The 20,340-nt window shown below is 34.9% G+C and overlaps 1 protein-coding gene across 1 annotated transcript; it reads left to right on the forward strand.

Moving 5' to 3' along the window:
• On the forward strand, positions 7,041-15,960 carry LOC109713085 (autophagy protein 5). Its single transcript, XM_020237045.1, has 8 exons — positions 7,041-7,252; positions 9,026-9,150; positions 9,377-9,443; positions 12,900-12,992; positions 13,433-13,520; positions 13,816-13,962; positions 14,598-14,729; positions 15,354-15,960. The coding sequence occupies exons 1-8, from the start codon at positions 7,139-7,141 to the stop codon at positions 15,710-15,712; spliced, it is 1,125 nt and encodes a 374-aa protein (XP_020092634.1). The 5' UTR covers positions 7,041-7,138; the 3' UTR covers positions 15,713-15,960.

The raw sequence follows: 20,340 nt of genomic DNA on the forward strand, positions 1-20,340 counted from the left end.
GAGGAAAATGGTGCGGTGGATTCGTTGATTGGTGGGTTTTGAGCCGTTGGATTTGTAAACTTATTGACGCTTGTGATTGGATGAGCTCTGTTGGTCCGGATCGATGACGTGGTCGGTTTTACACTTGCAGGTAGCTGCGTTAGCTTTTGGACTATTTTCTGTGTGTGTGTGTGTGTGTGTGTGTGTGTGTTAGTGTTAGTGTCTTTCATATCCCCAAAAAAAATAGTAATATTATACATATTCTTATAGATTGAAAAAAATATTATGAATACTTTTGTATATATAAGAGGATTCAGAAGTTAAAAAATATTGGTGATAAAAAGATTTAGAATTTAGGAGTATATTAATAATAATTTTATATATTTAAAAAGTTAATGTGTTTACACAGTTTATTGTCATGTAAATAAATCAGTTTCATAAAAAAAAAGTAAAATAAAATTTTTTCATATTTTTGCTTCCCTGATGTCAGTGCGATTAAGGTGCGTATAAAGTAATAACTTTATTGATTCTTCTTTCATTATTGTTATATGCAATATATTTGATGAAATTATAAGTTTTACTACATCTATACATAAATCTGTTTCATCTCTTCTATTGTATATATAGTGATATATATTATTTTTGTTTATTAATTTTTCATAGCTAGCCAGTCAAAAAGTTTTAAAATTTTTATGTTATTAATTTTTTGTCTTCCACAGCATCAGTCCACCGCAATGTACGGATAACTTCGCTAATTATTTATAATTATAAATAAGAACTATGATTTTTTTCTTCTTCAATAGTCATATTATTCATGATTTGAGATAATAACATATTTTACTTACAAGATTTATTTTTACTCAAAAATTAACTTAAAATTTAAATATAATATTTCATTCTAAACATTTGATCATGTTTGTTGGGCCCGTACGGTTTAGAATAGAAACTGAGATTGAATACAAAATGGTAAAACTCTTCAACGTCAACAATCATAATCGAAATAATTGATTTTTGTTTTCACTATTTTGTCGAGATAGAAAAAATTTTAGTTATAAAAACATAACTAAAATAAGATTGAAATTAAACAAAAACTATGATATACCAAATAATATGTTCATACATCCAAATAAGATATAAATTAATTAAACATTCATGCATTCAAATAGACCTTGGGTCTGGACAATGCCACACAATGCGTAAGTTAATTATTGGACCTAATTTGGGCTTGGAGTGGGTCGACTAGAATCTAGCCTGGTGTAGTCGTTGTTTTGACTTCAATGGAATCGAGGTTAAGGGCCCGTTTGTTTTGGTGTAAGTGGAGTGATGGAACTCGAGTTCGATCACTTTCGTTATTTATTTTGATATAAGTGAAAAATATAATGTAACTCAAGTTATGTTAGAGCTCCACTTCACCTACTCTCGACTTCCTCCTCTAAAGTGCTAAACTCGACTTTCACTACACTCAACCTCTTCTAAAAAATTTATTAAACAGTAAAATATAAACTCTACTTCCTTTATAATGGGTTAGAATTATCTTATTTATAATAAATTAGGATTATTTTTAAATAATAATAAAAAATTAATTATATAATAGATTAAATTTTATAATGGTAAATTTACTATTATATTTAGGAGATAATGAGATCCACTTACTTACATCAAAACAAACAATGAAACTCAAAAAATTAATTTTACCAGCACCAAGTTACATCAAAACAAACAACAGAAATAATTAAATTTAACTTTCAGGCGGTACGAGTTATGTCAAAACAAATAACAAAAAAATAATTACACTTCAGAAAAATTCAAATACTACTACACTTGACTTACGTTGAATCTACAAATACGTCTATCCAAAACGCCCCCTAATTGAAACATGAAGTCGTCGCCGAATATCGCGGCAAGCGTAAATCCCAGAGCGATTTTTACGGCGAAGCTCACCGACTTCCTCCCCTAGTGGTATTTATTGGTCATATTTGCTTATATATCCCTCTAATATTATGATATTGCAAAACATATTCTTTCAAACTTTAAATATTATATATATTTTTTTATAAACCCTTAAATATTGATTTGTGGAACTCATTCTAGCATGTTTCAATTTGAATTAACATAAGTAATATCTTTTTGTATAATATGAATTTTAAATATTTATGATCTAGCAAACTTGCACTCAAGCCAAAAGTACGATTGAATACTAGATATCTTTATATTTTACCATACTACTTATTTTGTCCTTACAAAAATCAGTGATGCTACTCAAATCGGAGTGTCAAGATTAAGCTCGGTATTTTTTTTATAATGACAATAATAATATTTTTAGTCATGTAATTTGAGTGATAAATACGATAAAAGCAAAATAGTCTTTTGAAATAGGACATCGTGACTTTTGGCTGGATGTAGTTATAATTTTTTAAAGGACTTTTTTTGTATTTAGACCTTTGATAATTTTTTATTTTAATAATAGTCCTGTCAAAATTTAATTTTCAAAAATGGTCCTGGGCCTGCCACACAGGCGCCACGTCAGCGCCACGGGGGAAGGGCTGGGCCCGTGTGTTAAGTTGAACACGGTGAACCATTCACCGTGTTCAAACATGGTGAATGGTTCACCCATTTAATACGTATTTTTTGTTACGTATTTTTTGTATATTGAAAAGTGGAATAAGGAGTAGTGATGTCAATAGATATGGATATCAGAAATATTATCCGAATTCAAACCTGAATAAATTATATATATATATACATAATTTATTTTTGTTTATTTATACAATATATAAAATATTTAATAATTTTTATTTCTTAGATCTTCATCAACCAGCGCGGTTTTTAAATCTATACCGTAATGGATGGATCTAAGGAATGAAAAATTACTTAATAAAACGATGTTAGTATATGATAAATAAACAAAAATAATATTAGTTATATATCTATATATATATATAATATATATATAATATTATATATATAGATTTATTCGGGTTGGATTCGCGATAATATTTCGGGTATCCATACCTATTGACATCCCTATTCCTTATCACTTTTCAATAGACAAAAAATACGTAAAGAAACACGGTGAACCATTCACCGTGTTCAACCTTAGATACCCTGGCTGCCAGCCCTGCCGTGTGGGCTGTCGTAGGCACCTGTGTTCACGCCCCGGCGAGACCGGCGGTAAGGCCCTCCCGTAGCGTGCACAGACCCGCCATTATGGTCAACACATATAAGGCGTCTACAATAAAAAGCGGAAGTAAAAGTTAAGTAACTAAACAAGTAAAGAGTGAAAATAACTGACTAATGATATCAGGCAGCAATAAGTTCTATCGATTCTTATCACCAAGGTAAAGAAGTAAGCTAGAAGATAAAGGAGTCTATAAGAAGACAATATCCTGTCTCAATGTACAAAAATGGTTGCTCTCTAGTACTGTAAAATACTCTAACCTCTCGCTCAGAAACAAAACATGAAATCGACGATGGTGACCATGCCTTAGCAACTCGTCTCTGAAGGAAGCTAGCTCGAAGCCAACTCCTTCCGCCGATCCTGGCTCACCTGCCGTGGAAGGTCTGAAAATATCGAGAAAATGAGGGCGTGAGAACTAAATTTATAGTTCCAGTGCGCAATTACTGACGTTCAGTCTTGCACCACTAGGCCCCAAAAGAAAAGGGTAAGTACTATAGCATAATGAGAGTATTAGCAAAAATACGAAAGCATATATGAGGAGGCTAAACGCTCGGTATTCAAATAACATGATGTTCTGGTGATGTATCATTTACGCTATACACAAGTAATTGGTCCAATGCATAAAGAGCTAAGCTTAACTAAGCAAAGCCGCATTATACAGCAACCAATGAAATAAAAGCGGTGTGTGCTATATGTACCATATGCTTATATCATGAGCACGTCAAAGTAATCAACTACTAACCCTATTCTAGTAGTGATTATTCATTATCAACAACTGTGTCGATTTCCGTGTCCAATAAGAACCCAACAAGGTCAGTCCGCTTGTCGCCCTAAGTGCTGGTGGATAGCCCGATTCCTACTCTTGGGAAGTGTCTGTCCCACCGACCTGTAGGCTTTTCACATCCGCACGATTGCGACGTATGTCGCGTAGCTAACTCCGGAGTACCGCGCTTGTAGGGAGCGAACCTCAGCAGATGTGCGAATGAGCCACAAATGCAAGCAAGCATTAGTTCCAAGTCTCAAGTATCCAATTTCATGTCTCTAAACACCGTATAGTCATAGCATTCCGAAGATACTAGTTTCATTCACAAATATGAGTTCCATGTGCTTAAGTTCTTGTGGCCCCTTTATGACACTTGGACATTTTAAATGACAAGTTAATCCAACTCTTTCAATGGCATCCCTAGTATTAACATGACCTGAAGGCCAATGCCCCTCCATGACATAAGCCCAACTATTCACAAATAACACAAGTCCCCGAGCCTCTTTATGGCCTACCAAGAACCTTCAAGTTCAATATAGGAATAGTCCTTAAATGCATGCAAGAGGTGCTCATTTTCACAATAGAAGTCATGATTCCAAGTCTAAAAAGGATGCCAAATATGTGCAAGTACCACATGCTAGTTCTCTACTATATAGAGGTCCGAATTTCCTTACACATAACATAGGCATATTAAACATTCTAAAATTCACAATAAATATATCTAACATGATTACGCATGCTTTTCAATTTACGAAACATATTTCACCATATATGAGTATTTCTCATATAAAGGTTAGGTCAAACCCACCGAACCGTCGCGTGCTCCTTCGAATGACCGAACGGAGTTGTCCACGAGTCTCACAATACCCTAAGGGCTCGTTTGGTTCAAGTTATGTAATATTACAAAGTATCTCGACATATCCAGGTATGTTGGATTTCGGCGTGAGATTACTACTAATGCTGTATTAGAGCGTTTGGTTTAATACAGTAATGTAATACTAGATTACAGTGTTTATAGCATTAATATGTTTGGTTCAGTTTATAAAATTTAGTAATCCTGACATAAAAGTATAGTTTTTTCCAAAATTGCCCATGTTGTAGTCATTTGAATATTGTTTTTTGCGGAAATGACGAATGGAGGGAAGGAGATCGTGATGATTATTTGGGAGGATGACGCAATAGAAGATGATAGGTGTTCGTGCGCGAGAGAGAGAAAGAGAGAGAGACGTCGAGNAGGATGATATTAGTCGGTTAGAGTTGAATGGTCCCCCTAGGGTTGAGTGGTCCCCACTGGGTTATAGTATTTAATCTAATGGTTAGAAATAATGAAAAGAGTTGATCCAAAGGCTAAAAAACTGGTAGCAACAATGGAATTTTGCTACTAATAGTATCCCAGTCCAAATATATATATATATATATACAAATAAAATACTATATATAATAAATAAATAAATATATATATATAATAAATAAATATGTATTTATAAATAAAATTATATATATAATGAGATTTGAGCTAGAATACTATCGATAGCAAACCGACACTTTTGCCACCCATTTGTTTTCGATGATGGAGCATCCAAATCAACGATCGGCACCGTTGAACATGATCTATACCACTTGAATTGTTTAGAAATTAAATTTTAAATCTTTTCGACATCATTTGCCTAATGATAAAAGTATTTCAAAATTTTTAATTTTAATGGTCGATATGAGACGTTTTCTTGTTTAACGGCATAAAGATATCCAAATCAATTGAATTTTTATTAGAAAATTCTTTAAACTATTTAAAACAANGCCCCGCGCCCTAGCCCGCACTGCAGCCTCCTCGTGACACGTGTGCAGTTATTGAGGAATAATATATAGTTATTATTATTGATAGATTATAGATTATAGATTATAGATTATAGATACTGAATTAAATATTCATGAATTCAAATAGAGCCTTGGCCCCGAAATTGCCACACAATGACAATGCGTAAGTTAATTATTGGGCCTGATTTGGGCTTGGAGTGGGTCGACTAGAATCTAGCCCGGTGTAGTCGTTGTTTTGACTTCAATGGAATCGAGGTTAATTAAAACATGAAGTCGTCGCCGAATATCGCGGCAAAAGTAAATCCCGGAGCGATTTTTACGGCGAAGCTCGCCGACTTTCCCCCCTAGTGGTATTTATTGGTCATATTTGCTTATATATCCCTCCAAAATTAGGATATTGCAAAAAGTGTTCTTTGAAACTTTAAATATTATATATATTTTTTATTTTTTTATAAATCCTTAAATATTGATTTGTGGAACTCTTTCCGGCTTGTTTCAATTTGAATTAACAAAAGCAATCTCTTTTTGTATAATATGAATTTTAAATATTTATAATCTGGTAAGCTTTTACTCAAGCTAAAAGTACGATCGAATACTCGTAGATACACAAAATAATCTTCCCACAAATATTATTATATTTTAGTATACTGCTTACTTTATTTTTACAAAAATCAATGTTGCTATTCAAATCAAAGTGTCAAAATTAAGCTCAGTATCTTTTTATAATGACAATAATAATAATTTAATCATGTAATTTGAGTAATAAATACGATAAAAGCAAAATAGTCTTTTTAAATAAGACATCGTAATTTTTGGCTGAATATAGTTATAATTTTTTAAAACACTAGAAAAATAGATAAAAATTTACAAAATTTATCTGAACTATAAACTATTTGAAATTATTGCCTTTAAAAGTTCATTTCAAAGTATCCACCCGATCCTTCAATTATTTCTTTTTTTAAGAAGTAAAGGCTGTGGATAATTTAAAAAGTAGAACATGGTTAAAAACGAACAGTTTAAAAATATAAACAAAAATATATTTCTATAAAAGAAAGAAGAAAAAAAATTAAAACTACATGGAAAAGATGAAAATAACGGTCACATCAAATCTAAAAAATGAAAAAGAACCAATATGTAGATCCGTGCCTGTAGTTCATGTAAGTTTTATATATTTTTTACCTAAAAAATTAGTATGCGATTTTTTTTTTTGTAAATTTGAAGGAACAAAATGAAATATTTAAATTTTACAGATATATATTTGCAATTGTCCCTTATAATTACACCGAACAAGTAGCTTCTTCGTGGAGGAGAAGAGGAGGAAGAAGAAGAAGAAGAAGAGAGAGAGAGAGAGAAACCCTCGGTGAGAGAGATAGAGGAGGGGAGGGAGAGGAGAGGAAGAGGAGATGGAGATGTGCTCGGACGAGGCTGTGAAGTACGTGTGGGAGGGGGCGATCCCTCTCCAGATCCATCTCCATGAATCCGAGGTCACCACGCTACCTCCTCCTTCCCCGATCTTGGTATGATCCTCGCTCTCTCTCTCTCTCTCTCTCTCTCTCTCTCTCTCTCTCTCTCTCTCCGATTACTCTTTTTTTTAAACCTTTAGATTATCTACTTTGATGCTTGCTTGATGCGTTAAACGCGATCTGATGTGCTCCGATCTAGAATCGGATTAAAATGCTATTCGGATTGTTAATTTAGTTGTTTGTTGTTGTTCGTTTGGTGGGAATTTGAAATTGGCGATCCATAGTTTGCGTATTTTTTGGTTTGTGAAGTGTTCTTGCTGTGTGCTGTAGTGAATCGCAAGTAGGAAATTAGTGGAATTTTGTGGCCTTAAAAGCTGCTGGGATCATTACTGCAGATAATGTCTTAGATTTGTTATCTTCGATGTGGTTTTCTAAGTTGTTGATCATAATAATTAACCCTCTCCCATGCTGTATGAAAATTTGAATTGGTAAATCTACTGCTCTTTTCTCTTTGTGTTGTGTCTCGTCTTTATTCAAGCCTTCTTGAATTAGGGCATGTTTTGCCGTTCTGTAGGGGTAGTGCGGTTTAATGAAGTGCTCTAACAACTTCTCTCGGCACTTGAATTAGAAACTCTGAGTTGGAGGTTCTGATTCTGGGGCTCAGAATCTTGTTTCAGCTTCCCTATGTATCAGCAGGAAACTGTTTTAATTCTGAATTTTGTACTAGAAGTAATTATAAATGAAAACGAAACAGAAGCAGCACAAAACAAGCATTTAGTTTCCAAAACTTTTACTCATGGTAAAACTTCTTTGTCCTCTTCTATATGCTTTGACCATTTATTTACCCTTGGCCCTTGCCCTTTTCTTGAGTGCTATGTCAATGCTAGAGTCTTGAATTGGAGTTCGGACATGATGAATGATTTTAATTGCTTTCACAACCTTAGGAAAGAGTATTTAGTTTATTATATTGTTGTGGGTATATTGACATATTAAATGTTTAAATTGATGATCGAAGTTAATGGCATACTTGGCTCCATTGGAGATTCAATAGATTTTTTTTTTTGAGAAAACCTATCAGTTTTTCAAATACAAAACAAGACACAAAAACCTAGTCCAATAGCCTATTTTGTACTGATGAAAACGGGTCGGATATGTCAGATAGTGCCCGATCCATATCCATATCCCTGTACATAATTTTTACGTTGAATTCGGATACGGGTTCGGATATTAGTCAGATGTTAAAATTCAAATCCATATCCAGTAAAAAATAGATTCAGATATGTGTCGGAATGCAACAGATATGGATATGAATTGGATATTTAATGAATATTTAAAACAAAAATAAAAAATATTTTCCAATATATATTTAAGCTACATAAAATTTATAAAATGTTAGAAACATAAAGGAAAAAATTAAGAATTCTAAGAAAATGTTATTGAATATGAAGTAAATAAAAATGTTACATATTGAGATTATATGTTTCTGATTCTGATAATCCGGTATCGGAATCTTAATCTGAATAAGGATGGTGAACCCAAACTGATTCTGAATCCAAAAAATATTTCTATCTCGAGATCCAAGTCTGAATCTGAATCCGAATCGGATAGTGATATCCCAACCCATATTTGATAATTTTTGGATTCGGTGTTGGATTCGGTCGGATAATATCCTATCCGTTTTCATCTCTACTATTTCAGATCTGCTTTTAATCTAGAACCTTGAAGTTTTGTTGCAAATTGATTAGCTTCTCCCTCTGAGTAGATCGTTAGTATGTTTATTTTAGCATTCTAACTTGATTTATGGTATATTTCTTGTTTTTTATATAGATTTTAGGTCCACGGCTTGGGTATCTGCCTCTATTAGTACCGATCATAAAGGCTCATTTCAGTAGCACACTTCCTCCGGGCACCGATACTGTTTGGTTTGACTATAAAGGACTGCCACTGAAGTGGTACATAACTTTTTATGATTTTCGGGATTTTTGTAAGCAACTTCACTTAAGCAAACTAAGTTTAGTTGAATATAGACCAAAATTAAAATTGCTACAGAAACCTTAATATTTACAGCTGTATATCATTTCGTTTACCATAAAATCTTCATTATCTTTTCATTTACATTGATAAATTTGCCACGATTTGTTACTTGTAGTTTTTAATTCTTTTTAATTGCTTTTACAGGTCTATACCTACTGGAGTTCTTTTTGATCTTTTATGTGCAGAACCAGAAAGACCCTGGAACCTAACAGTGAGGACCTTATATCATACATATTTATTACTAATTGCATGTGCTTTATTGTATTGTTGTTTTGCTCTCTTTCAGTTTTCAAAAGAAATGTCAAACTGTTTCCTTATTTCTTTTTTCTTTTTTCGGGTGTTTTTTCACTTTAGGTCTTGAACGCTAACAAAATGGAAGGGCTTATTGTACAGTGCCTATTGATTTCTCACTTTATCTGTTCTTTAGTTGTTAATTTAATTAAAAACTTTGGAATATGTTAATTTAATTAAAAACTTTGAAATATGTAAAGGCACTTCACTTTTGAGTCTATCACAGGTTGGAGCTTATTGCTATGGCTGCCTTTTCTGTTACTGTAATTATTGCTTCTTCTGTTGTTGTTTTTGTTGTTTCTGCTGCTATTGTTATAATTATCATCATCATCTTAAGTATTTCCCTATGATTTAACTTCTCAAATACTTGACTAGCGAAATAAAGAATATAAAAGCAAAAGTAATAGCTGGTTTTGGATAGATCCTTTTTAAAAGAGATAGGTACTTTATATTATTATATGCGGCAGTACCTTATACAATATTTCGAGTCTGTTTACTCTATTGGAACCATACTATGATTTCCAAGATGTGAGGCATATTATGGTATGTGAGAGTAATAAAAATTCAAATGTGTCGATATGAGACGAGGGGTATTAGAATATTAAAGGTTCTATACTCCTTAGAAATCATAAGGATTTCTAATTAATTACGCCTATTCTCATTTAGGCAACCTCCGATTAAGCTGGTCAATTATGATAATTAGTAAAACAGAATGTATTTCTTTTATTATTCTTGTACATCGGTGTACAAAAATTAATACAACTGAAAAAGATAAAAAGCAACAATTATTATCTCTCTCCTTCTCTCCTTTAATGCAATCAATCGCAAACATATTATTAGCGCCTCGTCAAGTCATTTCTCATGTGAGCCATGCATCATGCATAAACTGTCTTTGGTATTTCATCGAGCATTTGACACGCACATAAGTAATACATTATGTGCAAACTGTCTTTGGCATTTCATCGAGTACTTGGCACGCGTACATGAACAATGCATTATGCTCAGGTTTTCTTTGACATTTCATTATGTGCACACCGTCTTTGGCATTTTATCGAACGCTTAGCATGCGCACATAAGCTATGCTTTATGCACAAATTCTTTTTGGCATTTTGTTTAACACTTGGCACATGCACATAAGCTATCCATCATGCACAAGTTGTTTTTGACAAAAAGCCAATTAAAAAGAGCGGCAATCAATAATTTGATCAGCGCTTTCCGTCAACGACTAAGCGTCAAACGGATGATCGTCGTCGTAGTTGCCTTTCTCCACCGCTGACGGCTAAGCATCAAGCGGATCGTCGTTGCCGCCTTTACCGCCGATGGCTAAGCATCGAGCAGATTGTCGTCATTGTTGTTGTTGTCGTCGCTGTCTTTACCGCCGATGGCTAAGCATCGAGCGGATCGTCGTCGTCGTTGTTGTTGTCGTCGTCGCCGTCTTTACCGCCGATGGCTAAGCATCGAGCAGATCGTCATCGTCGTCGTTGTTGTCGTCGTCGCCGTCTTTATCGCCGATGGCTAAGCGTCGAGCGGATCGTCGTCGTCGTTGTCGTCGTCTACGCCGTCTTTACCACCGATGGCTAAGCATCGAGCGGATCGTTGTCGTCGTTGTTGTTGTCGTCGTCGCCGTCTTTACCGCCGATGGCTAAGCATCGAGCGGATCGTCGTCGTCGTTGTTGTCGTCGTCTACGCCGTCTTTACCGCCGACGGCTAAGCATCGAGTGGATTGTCGTTGCCGTTGTCGCCGTCTTTACAGCCGACGACGAAGAGTCAAGCGGATCGTCGTCGCCGCCTTTACTGCCGACGGCTAAGCGTCAAGCGGATCGTCGTCGCCGCCTTTACTGCCGACGGCTAAACGTCAAGCGGATAGCCGTCGTCGTTGTCGTTAGCGCAGCAACAGCAGGCGGATGGCCACCTCCTTAGTCGATGATGACGCCACAACAGCAAAAAGGAACATGCACCACTCCGAAATCAATGACGACGGGGCAACGGCAGTCTGCAACGGTGTAGGAATGGCGACGAGCGATCGTCTTTTATTGGTTGATGATGATCCGGTGTAGTAGAGGTTGATGACGGCATGTGTAGCCCGGTGTGTATAGAAAGCTCGATGTATGGAGTGCTTTGACTAGGAGAGAGGAGAGAGAAAAATGAGAGTGAGAGAATCTAAACCCACCTTTCTATTGGGCTCTTTTTTTTTATCCAAGTTTCCTTTCTCTTTTTTTTTGTGAGTAGAATCCTCTTTTTTTTTGTTCACTTCTCTTTATATAGAGAGAGGGTGGTGGAGGTCTATGGTGTAGAGAAGAGTAAATAATGGAGGAGTAGAGGGAATGGTGGAGAAGTAGAGGGAATTGTGGAGAAGTGTGGAGGAGTGGAGGGAATAGTAGAGAAGTGGAGAAGTGAAGGGAATGATGGAGAAGTGTGGAGAAGTGGAGGGAATAGTGGAATGATGGAGAAGTGGGACAAGTGGAGGGAATGGTGGAGAAGTGGAGGAAATAGTGGAATGATGGAGAAGTGGGAGAAAATGGTGGAAAAGTAGAGGGAATGATGGAGAAGTAGGAGAGGAACGGGGAGATGGTGGAATGGGTTTAGTGAAGTGATGGAGATGTGGGTTTAGTGATGTGAGAGAGAGAAGTGATCTCTCTCTCTCTCTCTCTCTTTTTTGTGTTAACATGGTAGATATCAAGTTTAAGTTGATTCTATCTTCTTGTTTAGTACCTTTCAAAATGTAATTTTGTGGTTTCTATCAACACTCTAGTCGAGTTACTGTTCTTTTTTGGTGCAAAATAGACATTTTTCGTATATGCAGTAAAAGGTTTTCCATTGTGAAATGGTTGAAAATACAGGTTTTTGTATATTTGTTTCTATAAAAATTTGAAGATCAATTTCTATTTGGTTTTGGTTGGTTTAGGAGAGTTCAGACGATTTAGGTTTGCACATTAAAACATCTTGATGAAAAGAAAAATCTACAGACGAAGACCTGGAGAACATAATTTCCCTATATCTGTTTTTCAAATGGACTCTTAAACTCAATAAAAAGTTTTTCTGCCTGTAGACATCTATTAAGATATATACAAAAATTAAGAAGCTAAACAAATGGAGTATTTATAAGATTTTCCTAACAGTTTTTAACACGCTATATGTGTGATTTTGTGAAAATTTGGATTTAAATAAATGTTAACTAACATACACTGCGTTATAGTTAGTTTATATGTAATATAGATTTTAGGACTCAAATGCCCTATATTTCTCCAACAACTGAAAAAAAAGTTCTAAATTCTTGAGCATTGTCTCTTTTTCTATATTACCTAAATTTTTTTAACCTCTTCTTTGTCTGATTTATTTTCCTGTAATGCAACTGATCCATTTGAAATACTCACAGGTTCATTTTAGAGGAGGACATCCTGGAGATATTTTGTCACCCTGTGAAGGTGAAGACAGTGTGAAATGGAGTTATATTAATTCATTGAAAGAGGTGTGGGTAATAAAGGCATTTTACATGAGATTTTGGGCTCTATGGCCTTTTCCATTTCTTTTACTGCTTACCAACAAATACATTATGTAGCAGCCATCATTTGTTGCTTCTTTTTTCTCCTGTTTTTGAATCCTTTTCTTTTTTATTTTGAGATATCTGTGCCAAATGAAGTTGGCACCTGTAATATCAGATGATCTTCCTTTCCCTATTGCCAAAATTAATTGCACAGTACCTGCACAAACAAGAAATTACTTGCCAGAGCTGACTATTAGACTCTAGTTCCATAGGGACGTGAACTGTTGGAATATGGAATTTGCAATGACATAGAAATGAGCTAGATTTTGATGCAATTATTTTCCTGCAAACATCTTTTGCTTCTTTTTCTCTTTACCTGATATATCTTCTTACGTCAGTGGTTTCTTACATATATGTTTTTGCAGGCTGCCTACATTATAAATGGTAACTGTAAGAACGTCATGAATATGTCCCAAGCTGATCAATATGACCTATGGCAATCAGTGTTAAAAGGTATATATGCACGGTAATAACGGTGCAAAGTTTTTAAGTATTCTATGAAGATGCCCTCTCTTTGCACTGCATCGGCACTTAAATGATAATTCCAATGAATAATTTAGAAGTGATTATCTTATATACATTATTGTTAGTCTCAATGTTGGGGAATGTAAACAGATTGGAAGGCCTATCTCTCACTTACATAAGCATGATGATCAACAGAAACGTGGTCTATTTCAGTGCATTCAAATATATTCTCTGACTTCTCACTCCTCTACCAACTTCAATTTGTTTTTGAAATTTGCACTAGGTAACTTGGATGGGTATATTAAAATCTCATCGAGGCTTAAGCTTGGACCATTCAGAGATGATTCCTTGGTGAGACCAGCTTCATCCCCAGCACAACATCAACAACAAGCTACTGCTGAACATGAACCTACTGGATCAGGCAAACCATGTTAGTCCCTTTGCATTTAAATTGTAATTTCAGTTTGCCATTACATAAAATGCTAGATATGAATATCTATAACTGGGATTATTGTGGTGTTCAACATTCAAAAAAGTTTGCATGTTCAGTGGCTTGACTTTTCTATGTTGATGCTAGCCTGTTTTACAAAAAAGAACTATTTCTGGTGAATCTGTAATATTAGAAACTGCTAAATTATCAATAAACAGTATAAGGGATTTTGTCAAGAAATAAGCTACAGAAAAAAAAACCTAATAACTTTGTCCATTCATAATTTGGTAAGGTGATTATGGCTGAAAAAGAACCCTTTAGATGACATAAAGTAAAACTCTTTTATGCTTATTCAAATGTACATAGTACACCAGATTTTCCAGATTAATTAACAAGTAACAATAGACCTTAAAGTCAGTTTTTCCAAAGGGATCTTACTTATTATAACAGAGTGTATTCTATAAATCTTCCTCTGTACGTGGTCAGCTATTTCAATTCTTTGTCCTTACAGTTATTATTACAACAGTTCAGGAATTTCCCTCTCAACAATTGTATATAGAAGGCTTCTACTTGTTACTTATATATAGTGACAAGCGTACTTCTCTTTCTTACTTACTGTTGATCTCTTTGGTCAGGCAGGATTCCTGTGCGGTTATATGTGCGAAATATTGGTGATGATCTCGATGACTTGGAAGATGCACCTATAATTGATAGTTGGGAAAGAATATCTTACATAAACCGGCCATTTGAGATTCACAAGGAAGAAGGTATACATGAATCTCTTTAAGCATCGTATGGCAATTGTTTTCTCTCTCGTCTTTCTTGATGTTGCAGCGTGTTGCCTTTCACATTTTCTTCAAACTTAAGCTCCCCATAACTTTTAACAGTTCTGCTAATATTGTTTATTAACTTCTTTCTTGGTATAGTTACCAAATTGGCCCCTGAAGTTTTATCTAGATTTCAATTGCATCTTCAGAATTGTAACAATAAATTACTTGCTATTGTTCGTCTACTGTGGTCCAGAAAATGAATTGTAATGTTAAAGCTGATGCGGCATCTTTGTTAGGCAGTATACAAATGGAAGAGCTTAATTGTTCCTATCAGACAAACTTCATGGACTAATTTGTTAATATTGGAATGTGAGGACCCAGTTTGAATGAAATGGGGTTTGAATGTTAACAACTAAGTTCATAACTAACCAATACTGTGGTTAAAATGAAAAGTTTCCTGGTTTTCTTCATCGCATTCGTCACTCAAGCTAAATGAAAATTCATAGCTATATTTTCTCACTTGTTCTGATCCTTTCTCTATTCCGACACTCTGATCTCTTATCATTTTGTTGTCTCGGCAATTTAGTGTTGCTTCAACGAAGTATTCATATGATGCTTTAGGTGGGTATCTGACTTTGGAGCAAGCCGTGAAGTCTCTACTACCGGAGATCTTCGATTTCAAACCCCCGTTTGAAGACACTCGTGAATTGAAAAGCAAGGAGAGTCCTGATTCAAGTTTGACGGACGCGGAGATCGTCGACACTTCGAAGAGCGTTGAAGAAGAGCAAGCGTCATCGGTCGCAGAATCCGAGGTGCATCCTCCCAATAGGTTGAAAATAAAGCTGATTCGAGTGCAGGGAATCGAATTGGAATCAGATATTCCCTTCTATTGGGTGGCTAACAACTTAAAGAGCACCGAATTCTTCCTCCACATGTGCGTATTTCTCACAGGTCCAACGAAACATGCGAAAATGAGATGAGATTCGCAAGTCATCATCACCTTCATTTCCTCTTCTTTTAGTAAATCAATTACTTTTCTTGTATAGGTTTCATATTTCATAATTTCCGGTTTCGTAATTCGGTTATCATTGTAAAGTGTAACATAGCCTTGTGGGAGATGCTGAATGTTTTAACTTGGTGCAGTTGTTTTGTCTTGCATAACCGATATACAGTAAACCAGAAAATGGCTAATTCTGCCTATGCAGGAGCACCGAAAAAGTTGATTCAACTTTCAGGGACTCGCAGATTGTGACATTTTGTGATCCGGAGAATCCATTCGGTGCATCAAATTTGGCGAAAAGTAGCACTGTTTCCTGAAGCTAGTTTGGAGGGAGCTTCTGCAGAAATCATGCAACCCTATTTGAGTAGAGCTCTTTCATTTTAACACCACCAACTTGGTAAATGTCTCTAACACCTTCTAACTGCGGCATATGGTTTTGGCTTCATGCTTTTGGTTAGGGGTGTTTGGTTTGCGTGGTAGGATTCTGGAAAACAATTTTCTGGCCGGAAAAAGTATTTTCTATCTATTTGGTTCACAGAAAGAGTAATATTTCTGAAAAAAAAGTTTTTTTTTTTCTAGACTTCATGAAAAATTAGTATTTTCGTTTTTCAGATCTTTAATTCGGAAAACTTTTTTTTTTTTTTTAAAACAGTTTTTCACGCATTTCAACTTTCTATCAAATTTAAAATTTCGGAAGCCCAAAAGGCGCAAAAAAAAAGAAGAAATATTGTGGACCTTTGTTCTTTTGGAAAAATTAGAACAAAGTTGATTTTGATACCATCAATTCGTCTTGTTTTCATTGGCCTTTCGTTTTAGCTGCGTTCGGTACAAGCAATGCATAACACTTTTCTCTTTGCTAAGGCACAGGGATCTTTGTGTAGATCCACGTGGATGATTTTTTTCCTTTTTTAAGTTATGTTAGTTTATTTTATTATATTTCTTTTTTTTGCCTTTGTGCGCATCTTAAAAAGCAATAGTATAAAGCTCCCCTCGCTCGTAGATAATTTTGAAATGATTCTCCCCTTTTTCTTTTTTTTCTTTTTTTTCTTTTTTTTTTTTTTCTGTATTGCACTGTGTCTTTCTGCCTGTCACTGCATGTGTTTGTGTCTTTGGCCAAATGAATAATATCACTAGCATAGTAGCCGGTGCGATACAACAGTTAGATAATTAGAAATAAAGTAGAAATCATCGATAAAAAAAAATGGCGATAAAAAAAAAGCGATGATGAGGGGTGGGATTCATCTTGCCGATGAACGAAAGTAACAGTCGAAGGAAGAGAAAAAAAAAAGGATTTGAGCTAGTTCGGAGTGGAGCCCACATTCAACTATGAAGGAAAAGTTGTCATATGGCAATTTTGGAAAAAATAATATATAGGTAAAGATAAAGTTGTACTAAATTGAAGATTTACGAAATTTATGGGTAATTTCATTGAATTTAACTCTTTCAATCATTTTTTTCAAAAAATATTAGAATAATTAATACTTACTAGTTAATAGAGCATCATTTTTTTTAAAAAATAATTTACTAATTAAAAAATTAAATAAAAAAAAAAGTTAAGGCCTCGTTTGATATTGTTGTCATTTTTTGTATTTTTAATAAAATTTCTACATTAAATAGTATAGGAGAGAAAGATAGGTTCCTTACAATCCTTATATTTAAAATATTTACTCGATAATAGTAAAAAAAAAAAAAAAGCTTTCAAAATCTTTTAAAATAAATTGTCATCTATTGCTTAGATAAGAAATGTATCACAAGTATAAAACATTATAATAATAAGGAAAAATTCTTTATATTTTATATTGAATTATATAAAATTAATTTATAAAAAATAAAAAAATGACAGATGCCAAACGAGCCTGAGTGAGTTAATTATTTTTTTAAAAAAAAATAAAAACAAAAACCCTATGAAGTGTCGTGGATAGTACGCGTGGAGATATCTTCTTGTTGGGCCGAAGAAGTGCATTAGGTATCCTCATGGTGGCTTTTAGTGGTGGAAGCAAGAATAATTAAAAGTGTAAAGTGGATTAGATATGAATCGAATAGTTGCTAAATGACATTCCTATTTGCATTGTTTTTAGTTTTACTTTTACATACCACCTTGAGTATCTTCCATCAAACCCCTAACTAATTGTACCGGATATAATTGATCATTCATATTTATACTTTGTTAGGATAGTCACATGTATTCTTCTGAAATATCATGTAAAGTTTTATTTTATTTTATTTTTTTTCTGTAAAGCTTATAAATATACATATGTATTCCTGCAAGCTTACCGTCATTTAGTTGCTCATTAAATTTTTACCATTTGATCTATTATGCCCTTACTAAAGAAAAAGATTTCTAAATATTTTTTTTGTTATGTAGAATGATACAAAAGTAAGGATAAAAAAATTAAAAATGATATATAATATTAAATTTAATTAAGAAGATAGTAATGTTAAATTTAAATATTTTTTTAGTTATAGTCACGTGATTGTTGTACATTTTTGTAAAGATTAGGACCCTTTAAAGGGTGAGGTAAATTCAAAGGTGTGCTAGTAATTGCTCATTTTCAAAAGAGAAAATTGTACAGCAATCATGTGTACTTTAGCTCTTCTACAAATATGCCATAAACATCTAATTTGGCCAATTTGATTTTCTAAATTTTATAAAATAGCGTAATAAGTAATGCTACAGATACACCTAAAAATGGATGTAGAATTTACACCAATTCCATCCAAGGATAGGGTTCCCTCGATCTACTAGTCACATCAAATGACTAGCAGGCACTTTCTAGCCCTTGGATGGATAGAGAGTAGGATGTATATTCGTCTTTGGGTGTATAAATATCTTTTTTCTAATTTAATTGGTCTCTCTTGTAATTCTCACCTTCGTCTCCACCGAGGCTACATAGCGATTCTTCTTTTTTCTCTCCGAACCTCCTCCACTGCCTCTGTGGCCCTTCGCAATCCACCTCCACCTCCACCGCAAGAAATTTTTCACCCACCAAACTCATTTATGGGAACTCGCTGTCCTCACCACCACCGACGACGACGAAAAGGAGGCGCTTCTCGGCACTAAGAAACTCGCTAGTAAGGGAGGGGGCACGCGACCCACTGCGCCCATCCGACGCCGGCGACGAGCGAGGTGGAGACGAAGAGGAGTGTGACGACGTCGGAGAAGAGGGCGGGGTGGCGGTGAGCGTGGCGTCCTAGAGGGCAGCAGCGAGTGCGACCTAGGCAGGGTTGAAGGCAAAGAGGGCGGGGGTGCACGAGAGCATTTTTGATCAAGCATTTTTGTTTACTTAAAACAAAAAAAAAACTTAAAATTAAAAACTAAAAAATAAGAAAGAAGAACTAGAGAAGAAGGAAGAAGAAGATGAAGCTCTACAATGTTAAAATAAAGTTACATTGTTTTACAAGAACGTTACACTATTATAGACGTAAATTACACTCTTTGAGATATAAACTGCACCCTTTAAGATGAAAATTATACTCTTTAAATAAAAATTACACTCTTTAGGAAACAGTTACACTATTTCTCCTCCCAAAGAGTATCCTTTAAGATGAAAAATATATTTTTTAAATAAAAATTGCACTATTTGAAAGATAGTTATACTATTTCTTCTCCCAAAGAGCACCCTTTGAGATAAAAGTTATATTCTTTAAATGAAAATTGCACTATTTGAAAAATAGTTACACAGTTTCTTCTTTCAAATAGTGTAATTTTTATTTAAAGATTATGACTTTCATCTTAAACGGTGCAGTTTATATCTCAAAGAGTGCAACTTACATATATAATAGTGTAACGTTCTTCTAAAATAGTGAAACTTTATTTGAATAATGTAATTTTATCTTCTTTTTTCTTCTTCTCTAGTTTTTCTTATTCTCTAATTTTTGATTTTTAGTTTTTTTTGGCTAAATTACAGAAAACCTCATTGTCAAAACCCGATTTTTCACTTTCCCCCCTTGTCATTTAAAACCTACACTTTGACCCCTTGTAAAATAAAAAATGTTCACAGGGGATACGGTGTAAACTGTGATGATAAAATGACCATTTTACCCCTCATCATATTCACAGGAGAGAAAGCTGATGGCATTTTTGGCATAACAAAAATATAATAATATTTTATAAATGGAATCGATTACTAACAGCAGGGGGCGAATTGAACATTTTTTATTTTACAAGGGGGGAAAATGTAGGTTTTTAAATTATAGAGGGGGAAGTGAAAAATCGGGTTTTGACAGAGGGGGTTTTATGTAATTTAGTTTTTTTTTTATATTTTAAGCAAACAAAAATGCTTGACTAGAAATGCTCCCGTGCACTCATTGCCTTCCTCGCCTCTGACCCCGTCGACACCGTACTCGTCGCTGCCCTCTAGGACGCTACGCTCGCCGTCGCCCCGCCCTTTTCTCCGGTGTTGTCACGCTCTCCCCCATCTCCACCTTGCTCGTCGTTGGCGCCGGATGGGCGCGGTGGACGGCGTGCCCCCTCCCTTGTCAGCGAGCTTCTTAGTGCCGAGAAGCGCTTTTTTTTCATCGTCGTTAGCGGTGGTGAGGACTGCGAATTCCTAGAAGCGGGTTTGGTGGGTGAAAAATTTGCTGCGGCGAAGGTGGGTCGCGAAGTGT

Source organism: Ananas comosus, linkage group 7 (assembly GCF_001540865.1).
Source record: "Ananas comosus cultivar F153 linkage group 7, ASM154086v1, whole genome shotgun sequence".
Taxonomy (NCBI): Eukaryota; Viridiplantae; Streptophyta; class Magnoliopsida; order Poales; family Bromeliaceae; genus Ananas; species Ananas comosus.

What these genes read in the sequence shown, in the direction of transcription:
- LOC109713085 (XM_020237045.1), top strand. Translation starts at nt 7,139, where the DNA reads ATGGAGATGTGCTCGGACGAGGCTGTGAAGTACGTGTGGGAGGGGGCG. An exon ending in AAAGGACTGCCACTGAAGTG is followed by an intron (nt 9,151 to 9,376) that starts GTACATAACTTT and finishes TTGCTTTTACAG; the next exon opens with GTCTATACCTACTGGAGTTC. An exon ending in ATGGCAATCAGTGTTAAAAG is followed by an intron (nt 13,521 to 13,815) that starts GTATATATGCAC and finishes AATTTGCACTAG; the next exon opens with GTAACTTGGATGGGTATATT.